Source organism: Hipposideros armiger, unplaced genomic scaffold, assembly GCF_001890085.2.
Source record: "Hipposideros armiger isolate ML-2016 unplaced genomic scaffold, ASM189008v1 scaffold_693, whole genome shotgun sequence".
Classification (NCBI taxonomy): domain Eukaryota; kingdom Metazoa; phylum Chordata; class Mammalia; order Chiroptera; family Hipposideridae; genus Hipposideros; species Hipposideros armiger.
The window spans coordinates 1-25,204 of record NW_017732043.1 but is presented as its reverse complement, the minus strand read 5'-3'; the positions used below and the strand labels follow the sequence as shown (position 1 = coordinate 25,204).

Genomic DNA, 25,204 nt, shown 5'->3' with positions numbered 1-25,204 from the left:
AACAGACACAGGTAACACTCCACTGCTACGTGCTCAGGTCGCTGAGGTCTTCTGCCACCTCCCTCTGCGGTGCAAGCCGACCAGCCACCTCCGCGCTGGAGGTGCAGATTAGCATGTGGGGTGCTTTGCATCCCCGGGCTTCGGAGGGGCAGGCGCTTCCGCCCTTCTGGCCCCGCCCCTAGCAACGCACTGGCTTGTGTTAACAACTGGCCGGCTGGCGGCCGCCGATTTCCGCGGGTGGCCTGCGGCGGCGCGATGAGAGTGGGGTCGGGGTGGCCGAGGCCACGGCCGGACCTCCGGGGCCTCTCTTGACTCTCGCGGCTCTCAGGTGGCCTTCCCTTCTCCGTGGCAGGACCTCTGTGTGTCCCGCAGCTGCGGGCTCAGGGCAGCACCTAGGACCCCCACCCCTCACTTCGCCCCCGCAGCCATGTCGACACAGGGGGCGACCGTCCAGGCCCAGGAACCTGGCGGCAGGACCAAGTCCAGCAGCCCTCGACAAATCCCGGTGGTCAGGGTGGTGACGGAGGACGAGGACGCCCAGGTACGGGCAGGTGGATGCGCTTTGGAGGGTGTGGAGGGGGCAGGTTGAGATCTGGGGGCGGGGGCGAGGCCGAGGCAGCAGGGGCCGAAATGACCCAGGTGGAAACACGCGGAGCCCGCGGTTCCGAGCAGCCCAGAGCTGATCCTTCCGAGAACTGCGCCTCCTGCAAGCAGGGTTAGCTGTCGTCAACCAACCTGTGTGGCGACTTGAGCCGCGAGGCCCTCCCAGAGTGTCCCCACTGAGCTGTGCAGGCGAAGCTTTGCAACTCATCTTCCAAAAGTGTGCCTACGAGGGGCTTGGGGAAGGAGCAGTTCTTAGCGAAAGCAGGAATTTGACCACTTTATTTGAACTGTGCTTTTGTAGGTGGATTCCTTTTATCAAGTGATGTTCTTGATAGAGGCAGAAATTTCTCCGGTGTTGAAATTTGCTGCTATTAACACCTGTATCGGGAGGGGAGGAAAATGCTGTTAAAATTAGACATGAAGAGTTGTTTTCATATGAAATTGGAAGCTGATTGTGGAGAGGGTCAGAGAGAACTGGCAGCGAATAGAATTGATTTATTTTTGTGCTCGTATTTGGTTTTGAGTTTACTTTTGCGATGAATACAAAATTAATTCTTTCAAGTCGGTCTGTTGAAACATCTCCCTTGGATTTCCATTTGTGGTGGGGTTGTTTAGTTGGAAACTCCAAGTCGTTTGTTTCGTGCGAGAGGTCCATTGCTCCTCGCTAGAGAGCCATGATCAAGCCCTAAAACGTGAATTCTATGGAGGAATCCTGTCCCTCCTCCTCACACTAATGGCGTGGGGCCGCTGTGGGAATTCCTGTTGAGACTTTGCAAGTCTCAGGCTGCGTCAGGAGCCCTGTCTCCTGGGTCCACATCCTGGAACCTTGGCGAGTTCCTTGGGAGTGGCTAGTGAGTTGGCTGGGGACCTCTTCTCCTGTGGGAAGACGGTTGAGCTCTGTGAAGATGGTCAGACATTTACATTACTTGTGGAGCAACAGTACACTTTTGCATGAGGAGGAGCAGGGGTAATTTTCCTAAACAGTTATGTGGAAATATTCCAGCCCGGGCTGGGAGAAGAACTTTGAGGAACAGTAGTAGCTCTCCAACTCGCAGGGCTGGCTGCAAAGGTTGCAACACGACCGCTGTTCTCCCAGACACCGAGCAAAACTGGGAAGTAGGTGAATTTTGTAACTTATGGCTCTCATTCATATTTCCTTTACTTGCTGTAAAAAAAGGGGTGGGGTGGCAAGGGGATATGAGGCAAACAAGCAAGGGTTAGACAGAGAGAGAGAGAGAGAGAGAGAGAGAGAGAGAGAGGAAATACTTTAAAAGGCCATGGTCAAAATAGTCCATAACATATCAAGTAAAGCAAACAAGTGTACCTTTTTCCTTTCATGCTTCCGTTTCTTTCATTACTAACTCTCCATCCATGACCTAGGATTCTCATCCAGGAAGAAATCAATTTGTATTAATTAAAGTTCCTACCTTGTTAATAATAATGACGAGAAAAAATCCTGAGATGTCCTGCATTAAATTACATCAGGCCTAGGGAGTGAGAGAAAAAAGCAAGAGTAGTTAACCAGTTCATAGCTGTGGGCCTTTTAACAAAAGACTGCTCACATTCCTGAATATATTGCTGTGTTGGAGCTGTGAATACACCTACAGGTGTCTTATTAGCTGACCACTAGACCCATTGCTTCCTGCATATGCATGAATCATGAACTTTCAAGACTGTTGTTGCCAGTCAAATGTAGTAAATATTGCTTAGAGATTGTGCACCTCATATAGAACTGCGCCTGCTTCACCCTTTGCCTGCTCCCCTTATCTGTAGCCAATGTAAATTCTTTCAAAACAACTTACACCTTTCTTCCCCAAAACATAAGGTATAAAAGCTCTCCCCAACTCCAGGATGGGACAGATTTGTCTTTTTGACCTAGCCCTGCTGCTGGTGGTTTAGACTGCATTGCCCCAGGACCTGGTCCTTTTTTTTTTTTTTTTTTGGCTAGCTTACACCTCAATAAATCCTTTCTTTTAGAAAAGCTTTCCGCTGTGAAAGGTTTTTTTGTTTGTTTATCTACTTCAGAAGTATTGATATTTTATAAAGTATTAAAGAAAAAGGCAGTACCTACCAAAAGAAATACAATCAAAGAAAAACTTTGTAGCTGGGAGAAGTGATCACAGCCTTTCTAAGGTTTGTTTGTTTGTTTTTTTACAAATGAGGACCCTGAGGCTTTGAGAAGTTACTTGAGAGTTACTTGGTTTCTTTACTCAGAGTGGGTGGGGTCTAGTCCTCTTTGCCATCATTAGAACGGTAACTTTTTAGACCTCTTCTGCCTCAAGCCAGTAGAGGTAAGACTGGTGGGACTCGAAATGTTTTCAGTCCTTTCAAACCACTCCACATTTGCAACTTGAGAGACAGTATATCCTAGTCACTAAAAGTGAGAATGTGGATTCTTCCTCAATTCTTTAAGCCAGGTCCATCATAGGCTGGAAATCACAAACTGTTTACCCTTTATCTATCTCCTGTTTATTTTAATGTTGTTCCTCATTCGAAAGAATCTGAAACCCTTTTGAGCAGTGCTTCTCAAATTTTAATGTGCATTTGGAACACCTGAGGATTTTATTAAAATGTTTCTGATTCTGTAGGTCTGTGGTGGGGCCCTGGACTCTGCTTTTCTAACAGGATTCCAGGCAATGCCACTGTGACTGGTTAGAGGACCCCATTTCCCACTCAGAGCAGCAATGCTTAGTGTATGATGGCTGCAGGATGGTGTGAAGGGTTACAGAGTTTCACAACAACTAACTCAGGAAAGCTGTAGGAGGTAGTTTAATAAGGACTCAGATTATAAAACAAAGTAAACATTAACAATAAAACACAATTCCAACCCTCCCCTCACCAGGTCAGATGATGTGGTAAAAAAAAATAATAATAAGGGGCACCAAGTTGGGCTTTAAAAGAGCTGTTTGCTCTCCTTTCTCGTCACTACAGCAACTCAGTCAGTCCTGGATTAATCGTTCCTCCTCCTCATCAGGCCTTCGGTTTGCTCCTTTTCCTTTGCCCAGTCTGTTTTCCATAAACACCACGTCATCCCCCTTTGTCCCTGAGCCTCACCCTTCTTCCTTTCAGGATTCTACAGAATCTCCTTATTGCTTACCTCGCCTAATATGTATAATTACACCGGCCAAATCACTTAACCTCTCTAGACCTGTTCCCTTTTCTATTATCAAACAAACAAACAAAAAACTTTCAGGGCCAAAAGATTTTCGAAAAGAAAGGGCTTATTGAACCATATGCTAGCCAGAAAAGGACCAGGTCCTGGGGCAGGACGTCTAAACCACCAGCAGCAGCAGGTGAAGGCAACGGATCCATGATGCCGGAGTTGATGGGGTTTTTTTATGCATCAAGTAGGGGGGAGGAAAGATGTTAGTTGTTTTGACAGAATTGGCGTTGATAAAGGGGGTGGGAGAAGGTGACGCGGGGCCAGTTCTGGGATAGGTGCACAGTCCCTAAGGGAGAAGTGTTTGTTCCTTTGGATTGGGTGAGGGCAGCAGTCCAGAAAGTTCGTGGATAAGCAAAGCAAGTGAGAAGGGAGGCCCCTGGTGGTTAGTCGCACCTTGCTATTCTCTTTAGATAATCATGGAAATAGCCACCTGGAAGTTATTTCAGAGTTCCAACACCCATCCAGGAATGTAAGCAGCCTTTTGATGGTTTTGCCCTGTTAACTGATTAACCTTTTGTCTCTCTCTTCCTTCCACCCTCTGACCTGCTGTGATTAGTTTAGGGCACCTCAGAGGTTTCTCCTTGTTAGCATAAAACCAGCCTGTACTAGATGAGTGTTCCCCAAACCTGAGTGTCCATCATAGTCATCTCAGCTTGTTAAAAACACTGTACTGTACATGCTACAGATCTACTCAGGCATAACCCCCAGTATGGAGCCTGGGACTCTTCAAAGGTTCACTCCAGTGATTGTCAGCCTCAGGACCCCTGTACCAAATGATATTCAAGGTCTCTGCCATCCCTAAAATCCCTCAGCTCCACTTCTCTGCTCTGTTTTCAAGGCTTTCCAGGGCATAATCTGTACTTTATCTGTTTATGTATGCTGTGCTTAGAGCCAGCGTCATGAGGACAGAAACCTCGTCTAGTGTTTTTTAATGCAGTGTCCCCCATTTCCCCCAATATTCCCACTGGCAACATCCAGCACAACACTTGGTACACATAAGGTGATATTTAATATTTATCGAATGAATCCCTTTCCCTCTTTTCTGAATTTACATCTTACCCCTCCCCCCAGATCCTGCCTCTGCAACATAAAGTACTCCCCCAATAGGACACACTTCCCATTTATTTTCACCCTCACAGACCTGCTGCTGATAAATGGGTATAGTCCTAGCTCTGAGTCACACAGTTTTTCATCTAATTATCGCTTGTTTTATGTTGGTCACTGTTTCATTTATCGAAGTTTTGTCTCTCTCACTAGAATCTGGATTCCTTAAAGTGTGTACTATATCTTAATACTTACATGTCCTTCTCCCCTGGACTCTGAGCTCAGAGTGGAAATACAAGTCCTTAAAGTAGCTTACAAAGCCCTCTGTGTTCCAGCCACACTGGCCGCCAGCCTCTCCTCGCCCATGCCCGGTGTGCACCTGCCGAAGGGCCTCGCACTTGCTGGGCCCATTGCCTGAACGTTTCCCTTTGATATTCGTGACTTTGCCCCTTTACCTGCTTCAAGACTGCTGAAACGTTACGTGCGCTGTGAGTCCTCTGCTGACCACTGCTGGTGCACCCTGGCACTTCTCCCTGTCTCCAGATCGGCACCATCTTGTTGTATGCTGTATAACTTATTGATTTTGTCTCCCTCAAAGCATATCAATTCTTTATGAAAGCAGATTTTATGTGTTTTATTCAATATCATATCTTTAGCACTTAGAACAATGTCTAACACAGTATAAGCTCTCGATAAATATTTGTAGAAAAAACATATAATTGGGATTATCTCAGTTGCGTAGGTATCATGGCTGAGCTTCCTTGCCCAAATTTGCTCTCCCTCTGAGAGCCTCCACAATCCGCTAGTTGATTCATATTCCGCCACTGTCTGTAATATTGCGGTGGGCTGTGTCTTTAAAATTGCCTACCCCTGTTTTGGAGAAATTGTTAGAAATAACCTCTGTGGACAATTGAGTCAGGCAGAGAACTAAAGTGCAAAGAACCAGCATTCATGCATCAAACACACCTGCTGGCCCATTTACTAGCTATGTGACTTTAACAAGTTAGGTCTCAGGGTCCCAGTCACAGCAACAGATATAACAATGCTACCTTTATACGGAAGATTTGAGGATTAGTTAAGATATAAAGTGCCAGGCACATAAAAGGACCACAGTAAATGTTAGTTCCTTTCCCTATAACAAAGTATCAAACGAGTAAGATTTCTCCCCTTTGAAAGGTCCCATGGTAAAGTGGGAAAATAAGTTCATCCTATAACTTGAACTTGGAGGCCTAATGTGCTTCACAGCAGTTTATTAAACTTTTGAACTTTAAAAGGTTTTGTTAAATATTTTTGCAATTTCTCTATAAACATCTTATGATAACAGCAGTTATTTTGATATTCACATGTGTGTGTTTTCTTTTGCTCTTACACTCTGCTTGTGTGATCTCATTACCCAAACTTTTCCAGTTATTTGTACTGTGATTTAGAACTCTCTACCCCAAATTTAACTCATCTCCAGCCTCAACACAAGCCTCTTCCTCCAGCATTCCCTACCTAATTCCTCAAGCCCAGGAGTCACCCTCCCCTTTTTCTTCCCTTTCCCACCAAATCAAATCACTTGTTAGGCTCTGCTGACTTTACCTCCTGGATGTCTGTCATTCCACTCGCTGTTGTCTATCCCAGTTACCAGTACCTTAGTCAAGGCCTGAAGTTACAGACTGCTCTCCTACTGCCAGTCTAGACCTTTCCAGTTCAGCCTCTACTCAGGAGACAAATTATCTTGTTATTGTTACATTCCTCTGGTTAAAACTTGAGGAAATAAACCGACCCCCCTAATGAGAACAAACAGGCTATTTATTCAGAGCTTGCTATAGAAAGTACAGCCAGCATTACTGGCATTTGGCAGGGCCCCAGGGCAGTCAGGGAAGCTTCACAGTGGAAAAAAAGGAAGGCTTCTGGTTGCTCTGGTCCGAGGTGGTTGCCATGGGGAAGCCGGAGGTGAGCTGGCTTGTACAGGGCATCCTGTGGGATTCATTTGGGAAGCATATTTGCCTTTTTCTGGGTCCTGAGTGGCACATGGGGGGAAAAATTAGGGAGTTGGGCAGTCATTGACCTAATTCTGACTTTTCTGAACCAACCGCTGTAGAAGGTGTGGGTTGGCTCCCCAGGTTGGTTGCTGCAGGTTGTAGACCAGAGTTCTAGTGCCATGTATAGTCTGGCCATTGTCCGCTTCTATGTCCAGGCGCTCAAACCATCTAGTAACTTCTGAAGATCCTTGGCATAGCATCCAAGGCCTTCTGTAAAATGGAGGAGTTAATCATGGTTTCTACGTCATAGAATTTAATTAGTAATATGTATAAACAGCTTACAACTACACCTGAAAATAGACATTGTCTATTAAGTTTTAGCTGTCACCATCATTGTTATTATCATTATTATTCATGATCTGACCTCTGCTTAACCTCATCAGCAGCATCTGTAGCCACAATCCCCTACACTCTCCTCTCCCAACATGCCAGGTGACACAGGATCTGCCAAATGCCATTTGCTGCTGCCTTCAGGCCTTCACACATGCCACTTCCTCTGCCTCCATCTCTCGAACTTTCAGTTCATCTCACAAACCCTACTCCTCTCACCTCTGCCTGCAGCTCACTTCTTCTGGAAGCTGTCCCAGGCTCCCTCTCTTCCTCCCCACGCCATTCTGTGTACTTCCACCACATACCTCTTAGCAGTCACAGAGCACTTGGTAACATGTCATCTGTATTATCTGCACCCCATGCCAGACTGACAGCTACTCGAGTTCATGGCAATGTTTTTCCCACACCTAGCACAGTGTCTAAAACACAGAAGCTGCTTATAAATATTTGTGAAAGGAGGTAAGGCTAAGGGAGGGAGGAATCTTTAAAATATAATATAGTCCAAGCAAATAAAACACAGAGTAACATGAAGTGATAAATACAAGACAAATCTAAGAGGAATCTATGCTTTAATCTTTACTACTCTCTATTTCTTATGAGAGTGATACTGTTCAATGGGGCAGAATAATCTAATAATACATTCAAGTATTAAAAAGAAAATCCTAGGGCCGGCCGAGTGGCTCAGTTGGTTAAGAGCTCGCTCAAGAGTTTGAGCTCTGAGCAACAGTGGTTTGAGTCCAGCCCGAGCTGAGCAGCTGCTGAGCTGCCAACAGGTAGCAGGATGGCTCAGCTAAAAAAAAAAAAAAAGAAAAGAAAATCCTGTATTGACTTTTCATATCCTTTCCAACCCTCAAAGCCAATATTGCATAAAAACTCATGATATATATTTCTCTGAGAACACAGGAAGAAAAAAGAAAGAACAACTGAGGTAGTGGCTGATAGCACTGTTAAATACCAATTCTGTTTACAATTTTTTTGGTAACAGTAAATTTAATAATATAAACAATTTAACAGTAAAATATAGATTTCAATGGTAACCATAATACCAGGTATAGTTCAGTGTTTACTAAATCCTTTTTGGTTGTTAATTTTTAAAGTAAAAAATCATTTTGAATAAATAAACTCATTCCAATACTTATTCTGCAGAGTTAAAGTTAGAATGCTTAACTGAAAATTGTTTTTGAAAGACATTTTTTAAGGTCAGAATAAGAGTTTCTAATTGTGAAATGGAAAGAAATTCTAGATTTAAGAGTCAATGGAATAATGACTGTGGAAATATGGAAATGTATGAATCATACATTTAAAAGTCAGAAAATACAATGGTGTTAACATGAAGTAAAATTATATAAAATATTTATTCATGTAAATAAAAACAGAAAATAATATGTAAAAATATAAATATAAATAGATGTACTTAGATGATAGGAATAAATAGGATTTTTCCCCCCTTTTGTAGCATCATTGCATCATCTTTTCAGTTATTTTAAAGTAGAAGTAAGCACGAAAGCAGGCCCAACGGGAGGAAGGAAGAAAATAAACGAGATTGGGATAGATTAACTCATATAATAGGAATACGCAATTTTGATACAACAATTGAATTAAAAAGAAAATGTCATGCAACAAAACATTAATCCCCAAGATAAATATAACCAGAACTGCATTTAGAATTTGAAGATTTCTGCATCATCATAAATACTTAAGCTTTGGACAATAGCACCATCTGTTTCCTTCACCACTTACCAACAAGTAACTTTATATAAATCCCAGGCCCAGTGTTTGGTGCTGCAGGTGCCAAAAAACAAAAACCTTTGCCCTCAAATGAACTTTGGGCCAGGGTGTGGTGGGGCATAAACACGTGAACCATTTTAGAACAACGTGATGGGAATGGCGATGGGTAGACACGTAGGGTACTATGGGAGCACAGAGAGGGGACATTTGTTCTGTCCTTTTTCATCCCCTGGGGAGGTGATTCCTGAGCTTTGTCTTGAAGGGCCAACCTGTGGGGTTAACCAAGGAGAGGAATAGAGTTGTAACAACAGAAATGAAAACAGAGGAGGGGGTGAGAAGGATTGGTAGAGAGCCATTGAATGATTCAGAGGGGTTCTATTCAGATTTGCGTTTTATTACTCTGACCTTAGGGTAGAAGACATGTTGAAAGGTCCAAGAGTCAAGCCAGGGGGAACAGCAGGAAATCTTCTCAATTGAGTGAGAGATGAGAACTGAATAAATCAGTAAGAAGGAATGGGCTCAAGAAATACTGAAGATGTAAAATCTGTAGAGCTTGGCAGTTGTGTCCTAATGTGGATGACTGTGCTGGTACCAACTGAAAGAGGGGATGCCTAGTTCAGGAGGGCGATTTCCTACCTGTAGTGTAGAAGCGAGTCTTATGTGTATCTGCATAGACAAATTCAGTGTAATGTGTGTGCATGAGATGTAGAATATGTATGAATGAGATCATTTTATTTTCCAAACCATGGAAGTGCTGTTATTCCAGATACTCTCTTAGACCTTTTAGGACTAATGAAATTTAAAGACATTGGATTATAAGAATTTAATTTAAAGACATTAAGATTTTAAGATTAGAATTCAAGAAGTTTTTTTTTAACTCTGAAATTTATTTATTCCTATAATGTCTCATCTGCTTTTCATTCTCTCCTGTCTTTTTGTTATAATATATCTTATAAGTTACCAAGGGATAATATAATATAAATATAGTATGTTTGATGTGATTTCTTGATTCTCATAATATAGACTATTAAGAGTTGTATGTTTTTTAGGGTGCTTTAAAGCCCATGGACCTAAGTCGCGTCATCAAACTCCTTGAAGAGACTGATAAAGTAAGCTTTGAGAGAAAATTTCTCTGCTATATCACTTATAAACCATGATTTTCCTGAAAGGTAACATGTATTTCCCCAAGTATAAGTCTCATTTCTCACGTCTTATTGAAAATCTTCCAAATAGTGTATATCTTATATTCAAGGACTATTTAAATTTAGTATGAATGTATTTAACCTGATAGGGAGGCTGGAGGAGAACAGATTAGATTTCATGGGATGGACAAAATAATGGTGGAAGTAAAAAAGAAGGAATCATAAGAGTAGAAAAAGACTCATCTAGCCTCTGTATTTGATTGTTACCAAGTAGGATGTGTGGAACAAAGTAGAAAAGATGCATCATGATATACTACTTAAATTTTTCTGATATGGAATCACCATATATATATACACACACATACATATTCATAGGTAATTTATTTTGACAGAAATCTTACATAGAATGTAATGGAAATAAAATTACTTTAGATACGAGGCTCAAAATGGAGATCTCAGGCATTGGGAAAAGATTAACAAATGCATATGCATACCTGCTCACACACCATATACTCCTGACGTTACCCAAATTGACTGAATGCCTACAAGCCAGCACACACTATGAAATCACTGCAGGACAAAGATGGCGTACTTTTAGTAAGTGGTAAATGGGCTGACCGTGGTAGAGCTCATCAGAACGGAACATCTTTTAGTCTCTACATTTTTACATAGAAAGAAGAAAAACCGATAAAAATAGTAATTTACGTTTTGCAGGCTATGTTTGTTGTGAAAGTTATTTTTCATTGTGAATATATCTGCATTTTTTAAAAAAGAAAACCCAACTACATGTAGCTCCTACTAGTTGTTAAGTGAGGATGAGCAAAAAAAAAAAGGGGGGTGGGAGAAGAAAGTATAGAAAATGCCACCGCTTCTTATAAGCAATTTAAGATTAAAAAGACAGAAGGGATTCAGTCATGAAAGCACATTACTGTAGAGTTAATTTTGTTTTAATTGGCTGAATATGTTTGGCTTATGCCAGTACTGTGGGCATATTTTAAAGGTTAGAATACAATTTCTGGAGTCAGACTCCTGATACCACCACTTATTATCTGTGCGGTTTTGGACAGATTAGTGTTTCAGTCTGAGTTTCCTACTCTGGAAAAGAGGAATAATAATAGTACCTTCCTAATAGGACTGATTTGAAGCTTGATAGCTGTGTATAGTGCCTAAATGGTTCATGGCATAGAAATGCTCAACATACTTCGGGTATTCTTAATATTATTTCTGGAAACAATTACTGCTCTTATATTAACCTAGTTTTAATTCTCAATTTCCTAATCAAATTTAAATGGTAGTTTATTCTTACCTTCACTGTTTCAGGAAACATTTTATAGTGCTTACATTATAACATAATAATTTAAGAATTTCTTAATAATTTTGATGTGTCTACTTTTTATATTAAATGTTTTTTACTCTCGACAGTTTTATTAGCACAAAAGAACTAAAATAGATCATTTGTTTTAGGGTGGTTTAGAAGAAAAACAACTTAATAAATCTGTCAAGAAACTGATGCAATATTATCAGAATGGACTTGTATCCTTTACATACATATGTATGTTTGTTACATTTATCCTGAAATGGGAGATTTTTATTAGAAAATGTATTCGTTCCCTATTGCTGCTGTAACAAGTTACCACAAACTTAGTGCCTTAAAACAACATAATGTTTTTGTTCTGGAGATCAGAAGTTCAAAATAAATCTCGCTGAGTTACCAAAGTCAAGGTGTTAGCAACCTCGAGGGAGAATCCAGTTCCTTGCCTCTCCCAGCTTCTAGACGCGGCCTGTATGCTTTTGGCTCATGGCCCATTTCGTGAAGTAGCATTACTCTCACCTCTGCACCTGTCATCACTTCTCCTGCCTCTCTTTCCCTTATAAGGACCCTATGATTACATTGGTTCTAACTGGATAATCGAGGATAGCTTTCCCATCTCAAGATTTTTAACTTAACCACTGTAATGTCCCTTTGCCATGTAAGGTAACATTCTCAAGTTCTAGACATAGGATGTGGACATCTTTGGGCGGGCCATTATTCTGTTTACCACAATAAATGTCTAACATTTTGGGTTTTTTATAAAATTACATTTTTTGTTTTTTAGAAAATAGAAAATTGAAGAAAACTGTAATGCTGTTAACTCTGTGCAGATAACGTCAGTTTCTATAGGCTCAGAGAGACAGTGCATGTAGTTGGGAGGGCCACGTCAAAGTTTTGTTTCTGTCAACTTACTTGACTGTTTGCACTGTTGATAAGTTTCTTAACTTCTCCGCCCTTGTAAAATAGGGATAACAGCACCTCATGCAGTTGTTAAGAAAACTAGATGAGATAATGTACATGCAAGTGCTTGATAACCTGCAAAACATTATATAAATAGAAGGTACTACGCCCGCTGCCTATATCACCCCGATCAGAATATGTGGAAACTAGTGTGTCTCAAAACTCTCTGTACTTAAGAATCAGTTTGTTATTGGGTGCCTGTTATTGTTTTAGTCCTTGCATATATACTCGTATGTGCTATTGTGAAATGCAATAAAATTGTCACAGGAAGCTCACTTTCTGTGGTCACCTTGCCACACACTGGTAGCACACAATTTCAGAAGTGGCAGTCGTCCATGGACCACCCCTGCAGCAGTTGTGATCTAAATGATTTCTGGCAGTTGTGCGGCCTTATCTAAAGAAGGCATCAGTCTCTAATATTAGCTTGTTCCAGCATGTCAAAACGCCTAAAGCCTCCCACTCAGGGAAATGTGCTTATAACTTTACCTAATGTTTCTCTTATCGTAGTTTAGCCTAGTCTTATATGGATTTGTTGGGCCAGTTACCTGAGGGCTTGTGGATTTCACGCACTATTTACTGGTAGCCAAGAAAGTCTACTTTCTTGCAAGTGATTTCTTTTCCTAACTATCATTTTTCCTCTTCTTCAGGCTACAGAGAAGGTGGCAAATGGCTCTATTTCTGAGTGCCTTTAGTAGGCTGTCTTTAGAGGTTATAAAACTTAAAGCAAAGATAAATTAAGGAAGTAGCTTGGTCACTTATCTAGGAAGTTAACAGAGGTTTATATTTCTAATATACCCAGCTCTCACAACTACCATGTTCCCTTAGTTGTAAAACAAAATTATGAAATTTGGTTATGTCCCAATTGGGTTTTTTGAATAGGTGAAATTAAAAGGTGCTTTTACTAGAAAATCTAGAGATGGTACATTTTGCTTTCATACTAGTTTTAAATGAAATAAAATCTCAACCAATTTAAGCCTTAAAAATAAGAAAATGAATCAGAGTAATGTTAATAAAGTGACGCAGAAAAGTAAGGTAGATTTGGGTTGCTTATTCCGGAGCAGTTAATGTTTCATATGGGTGGGTGAGGATGAAGGATATAATTGAGCCATTAAATTAATTTTGTTCAATGTGTTATTACTCATTGACAATAGTAAGTTATTGACCAACTGAATCTGTGGCATAGTAGTTGGTAGTCAAATTCTAAAGGTGTAATAAGAGGAGGAAAAAAATTTTTAAATAGCTTACTGAGACAAAAATTAAATAATATTCCTTAAAAAAAATTTGGTTTTAAGTTTCCCTCTTTAGACTTCAAAATTAGTATAATTAAAATAGTGTCGACCACGTTTAACAAAAGAGAAATTCTATAGACTTTCGTGCTATAAAGAATATGTTAATAAAAATATTAATATTAGTTTTATTTCTTAACTAAAAATATTACAGCCCCTACGGGATTTAGCACAGATATTTAAAATTCTGAATCTGTGTGCAAGAAAAATTCAACACCAGCCCCATTTTATGGAATCTGCATATAATATCCTAAAATTATGTAGGTAAGTTGTTTTTCTTTAACTTTATTTTACATTAGCATGCAGTATATTTTATGTTTTATTTTGTATTATGCATTATGGTGTAGCAAAATGATACAGCACTCCGGAAACCACTTGATCACTTGATTCTAGCAGTTAGTATTTCAAAGGTCATCAGTTTTGTAGTCTAGGATTGCTAGGCACAAGAGATTAAACTGTATGTATATTAAAATATTTCCTCATAATAAGTTGCTCTCAAGTGAACTACAAAGGTGAGATGAAACCAAGAAATATTTTTAGAGAATCCTTGAGAAAATGTGTGGATAATACGTAATAGTTTCAGGCTAGTTTTTTTTCTCTATCTTTAAAAAATTTAACTTAAAGATATATTAGGGTCTATGTCCTGTTTTATTTGATTTTCCAAATTTGAAATAAGAATAAAATGTCAAGTTATTTTTTATATATATATTTTTAATGTTAATTAGAGGTTAGAATTTAAAAATGAATATGTCCCACCCTCTGTACTATTGTTTCTCCATTTTGGGGAACTAGGAATATCTTTTGTTTCCTTGCTGCCACATAGTGACTAATCAAGGTATATATTAATATCTATTTTTAGTTTTCAAAATAATATAGTAGAACAAATTTCTTAAAGTAGGAATAAACCTTTCTGACAATTTAACCTTCTAAACCTTTCTACCAATTTAGCTTTTTAAATAGGGTATTTCTCTTAATATGCAAATAATATTGGAAAGACTATATAATAGTAGGTTGTAACTCTAATTTTTAGATTTAGCAGCAGTAATATTTAAAATTTTGTAACTACTTACATTTGATTTTTTTTTTTTTTAAGCTGAGCCATCCTGCTACCTGTTGGCAGCTCAGCGGCAGCTCAGCTCGGGCCGGGACTCGAACCGCTGTTGCTCAGAGCTCAAACTCTTGAGCGAGCTCTTAACCAACTGAGCCACTCAGCCAGCCCTTACATTTGATTTTTTCGATTCAAAAAATAATTTATTGAATGCCTTTACCATGCCTTACTTTTTAATAGAGACCTTGAAAAATAAAGAAACTATTGCTAGGGTGCTTTCAAGGAAATTTAATGTACAAATTGGAAATTGTTGTTATTATAACTGGCATGAGATTATGTGTGTAAAAAACATTTTCAAAATTTGAGACTGTGCAAGTCCTAGAACACCAGGCTCATAAGCATTACTTTCAACATCAGTACTCCTACAGAGCTCCAAGAACTGGTTCTCTATGAAACTGTGACAAAATGTTTCATTGCATAATATGACAAACCTTTTGAATTACTCCACTTTGCCTTGTATTTCATAATTATTCATATTTCATTTTATTTCTACTTTCTTAATTTCTGCTTTCGATCTTGCATTTTTCCATACCTCACCCTCACTTGATTCCCTTTTCAAGAATTTTTTGAGAGATAAAAACATTGAAAATTAGAAAATAAAAAAAGCCTTTCTATTTTGGCCTCTGAGTAGTATGCTTTTCTCACTGTATCAGAAATGCAATGCTTTTTTTTTTCCCCGCAACCTTTTTTGGTAGAAAACTCTTCTGATGTTTTATCTTTTAGGTTGTTTCCTTTGGTAGAAAATGAAAAAGTTTGAGGACAAGTAGAACTAGTTTTAGAATTCTTCACATTAGAGGTTTAACAATGAGCTGGATAATTAGTAATAAGTTATTTGTTTCAAATGATAAATTCTAACAAACACTAGAAACGAACCTCTATGGCATTTATAAAATTGTCCTTTTCATAGCATATATCCATCCACAAGTGAGATAGTTCTAAGTGCCATTTTGCAGCCACTTGATTAATTTTTCTTGAAAAACATTAATGAAAAGTCCTATAATAGGATATATTATACTTTTAAATAAGTAGCATAGGAGGTTCAAATTTTGAGCTCAAGAAATACCAAAATAGTTTATATTTTGTATTTAAGAGGTAACTTTTATCTCTCCTTTGACATTTAGACTAATTAATGACCTAGGTTCAAGTGCCTTGTCTTTTATGACTTATAAATAAAGTATTTTCAAATAACTTTGGTTATAGTGGCTGTGAAATGCAATTATAATATAATTAATGTTTGTTAACTTGGATTCCTTAGTGTCTCAAAAAGAATATCTTATTTTGTGGATAGTAACTGACCCAGTTAATAAGGAAAGGTCACTGACCTTTAAAAACAAATAGACCATTGATCTATTAACTAGAGTTTCAAAAACTTCAGAAAAATCCCTTGATCAACTTTTAAGTTATGGTAAGCCTAGATCTGTGATTTGTATCAGGTTATCTAATGTCATACTAATTTGGATAGAAACTGAGCTATCATCCCTTATTATTTTTCCTTCGAGAGAAAGAGAATTAATTTTTAAGTTTTTTTATTTATGTGGTGTTGCACGATTGCTTTCTTAACCCTTGTTTTTCATGTCTGTTTATCTTCATTTTTATTAGCTTATTTTATTTTATTTTTGGTCAATTAGAGACACAAATTTTTTTTATATAGTTATCAATTCCTAGGGCTAAAGATTAGGATATTATTCTCATTTTATTTGCTAGAAAGGAAATTTTCCCCTACTTTGCAAATGATGCTTTGATTAAGGACTTCATTAAACATAACTCGTACATTCTTCATTCTTATTGAAGCTTGCCATTTTTGAAAAAAAAAGTATCGGATGAAATAACATATGCTGAAGATACTGCTAACTCAATCGCACTTCTGGGTAAGTTAAGATTTCCTTAAAATATAGGGGTGTAACATATGACAGGTGCTACCGACAAAAAAGAAATATCTCTTTCACTAAGTTTCACTAGGAGTACTCCTCCAAATCTAGGCCCTTTTCTTCTTTTCTGGTTGGGAATTAATCATAGTGTGCTTGGTGATAATTTTGTATTGTTTTCCACTCAGGTGTTTCATGATACCAACAAGATTCTGTGTTTCTTAAGTATAAGGACTGGCAGATACTTCTGAACATTTATTTGTCTTGATGTTATTCAGTTTGTGTTATTTAGAAGTATTTGTCCCTCTCAGTAATCACAAAATGTTTTCAACTTTGAACTCTAATAATTGCTAGAATCATTGAGAGCCAAATTGTTCAATAAATAATCTAAAGTTTTAAATAAAATCATAAAATGACAGAACATTAAGAACTTCAGCATAATATACAGAAAGAAGGTGCCTGTGTTTTGTATTCAAAAATATGAAAAAATATAAAACAGCAGGTGTTTGTATTTCAGTTATTGCTTGATTTTCTAGAGAAAGAAAATTATAATTTCCTAGAAAATGAGACCAAACACTAGTGCCTTGAATCTATCCTTGAGACATGACAGCGTGTTCCCAAAACAAATCCTACATTAAATTTATACTTATTAATTTAGGTCTTTGTTCATATAAGAGAAACGAAAGATACACAATTGGCTCAACAAATAAAAAATAAGTATTTACTGAATAGTTAGTTATGTTCCCAGCATTATATACCATACTGAAAGATTTTAGAGACACACCTGGAATAAGTAAAAAACGTTTTTAATTTTTAACATAGACACTAACCCCTTTACAACTAAACAAGTTTCATAGTCCTCAACTGTAGATACTTCGGGGAAAATTTGTGGCCTAGAGTAGGTAAAGGTGTCGAGGAAATTAGAATAAATATGGGGAGTTAGATAAGATGACCTTAAGAAGCAGGCAGGCGAAAACCCAATGGGAAACTTAGTTCTGCACATCTCTGTCATCAGTGGGAATTTACAAAGAGAAGCCAACCAAAAAGGAGACATGGCAGTATTAACAGATCCAAAGTGTAGGTTTGGTTGGTAACATTTTTTAAATGCCGCTGTTGCTCCTGTTATTTTAAAATGTTGCCTCCGAGAGTGTTGGCAGACATTTGTATGAGAAATACACAGCCCATTTCTTTGTGTCAGTCTGCTCTTTGCTGAATTACTGCCTGCCTACAGAATGTGTTACTCTCTCATTTCAGGCCAGTATGAACTCAGCTTAAAATGAACTCCCTTCACTGATTACTGAGTGCAAGTACTGCTGTTCTGTCCCTAATTTATTCATTACTGGAAACATGGGTTTAAACTAAAATAATTATAGGTAGTGTAAAGCATTGAACAAAGGCTGTTTATTCTTTACTAATAACTTCCAGTTTTACTAGGCACTAATAAATTACTTATTTTTCTAAATGATAGATATTTCTGACTCAAGAGCAGGATTCCGGTAATGTATGAGTGAAGAGACACTCTGCAATGATATTATAAAACAGGAAACGAAGAACGAAAAGGGTGGAGAAGCAGATGAGAAACCTTAGAATTTCCCATAACCTTGAATGTTCGGTTAGTTTTGTTGGAAAAGTTTAGTTGTTTCTGTTGCCTAAATTTTTTCAAAACGCAATTTTTCAACTTCAAAGGAAGGGCCCAAAAAATAAATAAAATTGAGAAAATAATCTTGAAACTGCCCTTTTTTGTAGTGGTGTCTTTTGCATATAGCTTCTCCTAAAACAAGGATGAGGCTTCCCTGTGCTCTCTCCTTCGGTCCACTTGCGTCCATGTTCACTGATCACCCCAGAGATGAACGTTATGTAAGCCCTAATGCAAAACTCAAGTCTTCAGGGAACACGTGTTTCATCCCTTTTTCCCTCTGAGAATCCAACCAGATCTGATTCAGCCCTAAAGCTAACACTACTGAGTCCAGTTGTCCTCAATCATCCAGAGGGAATGGATTAATTCTAAAATTTCACAGATCATTTTCAGATTCCTTTGAGGATCCCATTTGTAGGACTTCACCAGAGCAAAAGCAGTCCAGTTTGAAATGTCACCTGAAACCAGTTCAGAAGTCACTGAGATATGACTGAAAAGGAACCCTCTGTAGCCTCCACCCCCACCCAGACAACTTGAACATAAAAATATTACCTGTAGGACAAAGACTGCCCAGAAACTCAGTGTCTCCCAGTTCGTCAGCAAGTCGAAGAGCAGACCTCGCTTGGATCTTCTCCAAGCAAAGGATGCATTATTACAGGCAGCAAATCACATTTTCTGGTTAGGGAGGAAAATGCTGCTAACCCACATCTTGCCAAAATAATAATAGTAACTTATTTAGTAACAGAGACACTGTTCTCTGTTCTTTTCTCATATTAACTCATTTAATCCTCACAATAATCTTAAATGTTATACTCGTTATATAGAAAAAGCAACTAAGACACAAATGTATACAGATAGTAAGTAACAGAGCCAGGATTTAACCTTAGACAGTCTGGTTCTAGCATTTACGCTTTTAATCACCATTCTTTTCTAACACTTTATGCTTATATTTGCAAATGAATTTCTGACAGTGTTATTAAATAGTATTCATTTATCTTTCTGGCAGGTGACTTAATGAAAGTACCAAGTTCTGAATTGAGGATACAAATTTGTAAGTGTATTGTTGACTTTTATCATGCAGAACCACCAAAAAAGCATATTACAGGTGAAGTTTTTAATGGTCTTTCAGTAATAACTTAAGTCTTTATAATACAGAATATTCTGTCTTATTTGTTTTTTAACTTAGAAAGACAGAGTGGGATCAACGTAACAAAATCAGGTGGTTGTTGTTGGTTTTTTTTTGTAGTCTCAAACTCTGGTCATTTTAAACAAAAAATTTTATATATTTTTTTAATTTTAGATTTGTATGATTTTTTAATTCTGATGCTAAACATTTGTGATTTAATTTTAAAGTCATACCCAAGTTTAATTATAATTATTACCATTAGTTAATGTTATTTCATAGCGTTGATAATATTATTTATTATTTTCTAACATTTTATAATTATTTATAATATCTGTCCCACCCAATTAAATGTTACATTCCTAATATTGACAATTCTCTATCATGTTTGGGAAAATAGCTCTGCATGTTACAGCTAAGGGATCTTAATATATAATGATAAAAATGAATCACACTGAAATTACACTGATAATCAAGGCAGAGGGCACTTGTGCTGTGAAGGATATGATGTCATTTAGGACATACTTCCTACCTTCATAGTTTCTGTAATTTATAATCTAGGAAGGGAGAGACAATATCAGTAATATTTTTAAGTTATACATTCCTTAACATAGATGGAAATAAAACCCTGGTAGAAATGAAAGATTATTCATGACTAGGGAAAAATAGGAAGACATCTGAAGTAAAAAAATGAGTAAGATTATTAAATGTCAAACTTAAACTATCGATGAGATAGACAGGTGAAAGTGTTTGGTAGACAGGAGACGTTAGATACTAAAAGCAGAGGCCAGTGATACACGTTTGGAATTCATCCAAACAGAGCTGAAAATTGAAGCCATCAGAATGGTTGAGTTTACTGGAAAAGCAAGGGACCAAGAGTGATATGGAGACTGCCCATATTGTGGTTTGGGAAAAAATTATCCAAAGAAATTGGCAGTGACAGGAGATTCTAAGAGGAGGAAGAAAACCTTAAGATTGCCATGTCTTGTGTGTCATGAATGACATGTTTGATGAAGCAAGTTGTGGTCTCAGTGGCAAATACTGCAGAGGCCTCTGTAATTGAAGAATCTGTGGTATCCGGAAAGTTGTGGTTAACCTTTGGCAGATTATTGCCATAAAGTGGTGAGGGCAGATGCAGGATTGAAGAATGAGAGGATTGTGGGAGTGGAGGCAGTGGGATGAGGGAATAGAGGCAGTGAGTACAGACTTATATTTTAAGATCAGATGGTGAAGATAAAGAAGGAAGATAGAGAACAGTTCAACTGGTAGCAAGATCAAAGAGAGATATTTAGATTTTGTTGTTTTTAATTTGTTTTTAGGTTGGGAAAAATGACGTATGTAGGCAGAGGAACAAGAAGCTAGTAAGTGGAAATGGGAGGGTGAAATTCCCAAAGAAAGCATGAGAAGATGGAATTAAGAGTGCAAGCTTGGGGCTAACCTTGGTAAGATACAGGCACCCTTCTTTAAGACAGAGACACAAATGATGTATGAGATACAACAAAGGGGTGAAGGGGCAGACAAGTGAGCCTGACCTTAATTTGATCAGGCTCTCACTAACTGTCACACAGTTGGTTTCAAGTGATGGGCATCTGGCACCTCAGCCGACAAGTCCTCAGTGGAGCAACTGAGACATAGCCCTGGAGATAGGAATCAAGTCCGTGAGCCTTCTTATTACTCTGCCCTTCTATAGAAATGTAAACTCAACAGAAAAAGGTACAGTAAATTTAAGTATACATTTTGGGCCATTTCTATGATAGACTGTTATGCAAATAAAAAATCATGATTTAGGGAAGTGTTTTACAGAATGGGGAAAAACTTACAATAAAATGTTTAGTGGCTGCAGAGAAATATAAAATTCTGCATATATATAGTATATTGTTAAAGTTCTACACATACATTAAAATATCAACAAGAGGGCCAGCCGAGTGGTGCGTTGGTTAAGAGCTGGCTTGGGACGCCAGAGGGCCCTGGTTCGGATCCCACATATGAGGGCCAGTGACACTGCCCTCTACAACTAAGATGCTGAAAAACAGCTCAACCTGGAGCTGGGCTGCCCTGAGTCGCCGGCGACGGCGTAGGCTGCAGTCCCTGCTGCAGTGGGTTGCCATGGGCTACCGTGAGTAGCCAGCAGCCAGTGTGAGCAGCCAGCAGCCGCAGTGAGCGGCCGTCCAGAAGCCAGCGACTGATCTGCCTCCTCCAGGAAGAGCGCAATGATGGTGCCAACTTGGGCCAGTGAAGCAACGTCCTCCACAACTAGACTGAAGTACAAAAGGACAGCAACTTGTCTGTTCCCCTTCCCCCAATTCCCCAGCACTGTTCCCCTTCCCCCAATCCCCCAATTAAAAAAAATAAAAAAAAATATCAACAAGAAATACAGCAAAATGTTCATATTGTTACATCTGGGTGGTGAAATTGCAGGCAGCTTTTGTTTTCCCCTTTATACTTTTTAAATGCCTATCAGGAGTAGCTAGAGCCCACCATAGAGAACCCATCCCAGGAAGGAACAGGGCCTTGTCCCGGGCCAGAGTTCAAATTCAGAAAGATAAGACAAACTGACAGACATCCCAGAACCGTGGCAATGTTAAACAATCTAGTTAGTCTCAGAAGTCAGGAAGTCGGATAAGTGAGATCACTAAAAGAAAATGGCTGCATCTTAAGTGAGCAAGGACCCTCTGATGTTCATTTAATTTGTCTTGTTAAATGTCATTGGGCAGGCACCTTTCAACTGTATCAAAAGGAGAGGTAGTATTTCTCATAAAAGCTAAGGCAGAAGGAAATTCTTATAAGACATGTCACCAAGAATCAAACGTCCCTAAAATGTCATTATACTCACCAGCATGTATCAGAACAGCATTACATTTTTACCTCTCACTTCATTGCCAACATCACATATTAATAATTGTTGTCCCTCAGAAGCACTGAAGTAATGGGTAGACTTGAGTAGTGAAAACATTCAGTATTTATAATCGTGCCATTTTCCTTTATGGAAAGGCACATCTACTGACAAATAAGAAATATTGTTCTTTTTTAGAATTTAAGGTGTGTCCCCAAATTTGTGGTCTTATTTCAAATGCTACACCAGGGATCAGCAAACTACACACCTCTGGCCAAAGTCAGCCCACTGTCAATAAAGTTGTATTGGAACACAGCCATGCCCATTTATTTTTATATTGTTTATGCCTGCTTTCATGCTATGGTCGCAGAGTTGAGTATTTGAGACAGAAACCTTATAACTTGCCAGACCTAAAATACATACTACCTGGCATTTTATACAAAATGTTTGCCGATCCTTGTGCTAAACAAACCATTTTAAATGCCATACGCTTGTAAAAAGTTTTGTTGTTGCTGTTGTTTAATAATAAATTACTCATTCCTTTGTCTGAATGTAGATGACTACTATGTGAAATAACTATACTTATTTATCAACTAATTGCTGTAGGTTACCAGCAAGCCAGTTCATCATTTAAGATTCAGATGGCTGAAGGCGCAGGACTGGCAAAAGCAATGGTCCAATCACTGGCCTTGCTTGAAAATCAACTTGTTGAGAAACTTTGGGTACTTAAAGCTCTGCAACATCTCTCCACTTCTGGTGACTATATTATTACATTTGAATACTTTATTCTCAATTATTTTTGCTTCCGTCTAGCAGTGTCAAGACTGTGCAACATAAATAATGTTTAAATGTATTTGCAGAGGTTAACTGTACTTTAATGATGGAAGCACATGCAGCCAGCGGGCTCTGTGCTCACCTCAATGATCCAGATCCCTCTGGACAGCTTCTGTTTCGTTCGTCAGAAATACTTTGGAACTTGCTGGAAAAATCTTCCAAAGAAGAAATCATACAACAGCTTAGTAGCTTGGAATGTTTGCTGTAAGTATATGTGGTTAGATAGGAATGGTTTCCTACATTTTTGTTTGAATTCATGTTTAGTTAGGCTTTAGATTCATTAATGGGCTCTGTTTCAGGACATTTTTTTGAGCCCTGGTATAAATGCATCTGCACAATAACGAGCCATTTTTTCCTATGTAGAAGGCTTTTAAAGTAGCTTCTTGACAAAACTAAAGTATGTCTTTGAATATGTGTAAAGTAAAATTAGACATTTAAAAGAACTATTACATTTGTTCATTCAGTAAATCTGTTTTTTGAATATTTATTGTCATCTAGATACTGCAACAAGCCTTAGAAATAATATGAGCAAGCCTTTAGTTACTTATTCATTTATTCATCAAGCAATTATCACTTGCTATGCACCAAGTTCAGTACTAGGCCATCGAAAGACAATTGAAAACAATACAGACATGATCTCTGCTTTCGTGAAATTTGCATTATGTTAGGAGAGATGGACAAGTAAATAGGCAACTAAAAGTGAGCGTACTAAATGTTACAAAAGAGAATATCACAAGGCGCTGCATGTTTTCCAAAAGAAGGAGAATCAGCACATTTTTTGTTTGCAAGTGACTGAACACCCAACCCGACTGATTTAAGCCAAATAGGAAATTTATGGGCTAATGTAACTACAAAGTCAAGAATAAAACTGGTTTCATGTATTCAAGACTCAGCAACTATCAGGGCTCGGGCCCTCTTCATCTCTTCTTTCTGACTTCCACTGTGTTATTTTTCTTCACAAGGTCCACATGGTGAGACGTAGGAAGTCTAGGTTCACAACATCACAACCCCAAATCAAGCAGAAGAGAACACTTGCTATTCTGAAAATGCAAAGAAAATTCTTCGAATCGAGTCCCTGTTGGCTGTGGGCACTCTGGTGTGGGTCATATGCCCATTCCAGAGAGAATTACTAATGGCAGAGAGAAGGACTGCTCTGACTGATGAAAAGGAAGCGAAGGCAGTTCACAAGACCAAAAGTAGGGAAAGAGTGAAGCCTGAATAAAAATACGGATACTGTTATCCCAAGAAGGGCAGGAAGGCTGGTCCCAGGAAGCAAAGCGACATTGTGCAGGGAACCTGACCCAGACTTGGAGAGTTAATAAAAGCGTCCTAATGAACCCTACCTAATCTGACACCTGAATGATAAATAGTAACTGGCAACACAGAAGAGTTTTGCATGTGGACAGCATCCTTAGACGGGAACAGAAATGAAAATAGACTTTAGCAAAATCAAAAAAATTAAAAGAATTTCAATATGGTGAGAGCAGAGAGTACAGGGTAGAATAGTAAGACAGGAAGTAGCAATGTTAGCAGGGACCGTAGGTATCAAGAAAGGCCTGGTAAGACCTACGGTAAGAAGGTAGGACTTTATCGTAAGAAAAAAAAAAAACCCTTTAAGCAGTTTTGAAAAGGAAAATGATGTGATTGAGTCTTTATTCTAGAGCATTTTGACCACCATGCATGGATTGGATTGATGGCTTCTTACTTACCTGGATGTTCTCACTACAGTGAGTTAGAGGCAGATTTGGAAATACAGAAAAGAGTAGAAATACTTTGAAATGAATACTGTAATATACAAAGGGAAATTTCGTTGACAGACACCTAAGTAGTCCCATAAAAATGTGGTTCTAAAAATATGATTTTACTTTCTAGGGCTTTGAAGGAAGTATTTAAAAATCTGTTTATGAGAGGTTTTAGTCATTACGATCGTCAGCTTAGAAATGATATATTAGTGATCACTACAATTATAGCTCAAAATCCTGAAGCACCAATGATTGTAAGTATGAGTAAATTGTATTAATTTTAGTTGTGGAAGTAGTGGGAGTGGGGGGGCGGGAGCACTAGACTGTGTTGTAATATGTACTTTGTTGTAATGTCCAGTTATGTTGTAATGTCATGATGGTCACGGGCCTCCTCAGTCTCTGCCAGTTCTTGTTTCCATTGCCTTTGGAAACTTGAGGTCCTCCTCATATTTTATAAGTTACCCACAT

At 38.5% G+C, this 25,204-nt stretch overlaps 1 protein-coding gene across 1 annotated transcript; it reads left to right on the top strand.

The window, feature by feature from the left end:
• Nucleotides 1–220: 220 nt before the first annotated feature.
• Nucleotides 221–24,990, top strand: LOC109373186 (cilia- and flagella-associated protein 69-like; the record flags this gene model as incomplete). Its single annotated transcript, XM_019626881.1, has 9 exons — nt 221–541; nt 9,945–10,004; nt 11,502–11,570; nt 13,750–13,859; nt 16,495–16,571; nt 19,211–19,309; nt 22,767–22,916; nt 23,021–23,198; nt 24,867–24,990. Coding segments are annotated over exons 1-9 (981 nt in total), but the record flags the coding sequence as incomplete, so codon positions are not given.
• Nucleotides 24,991–25,204: the final 214 nt, after the last annotated feature.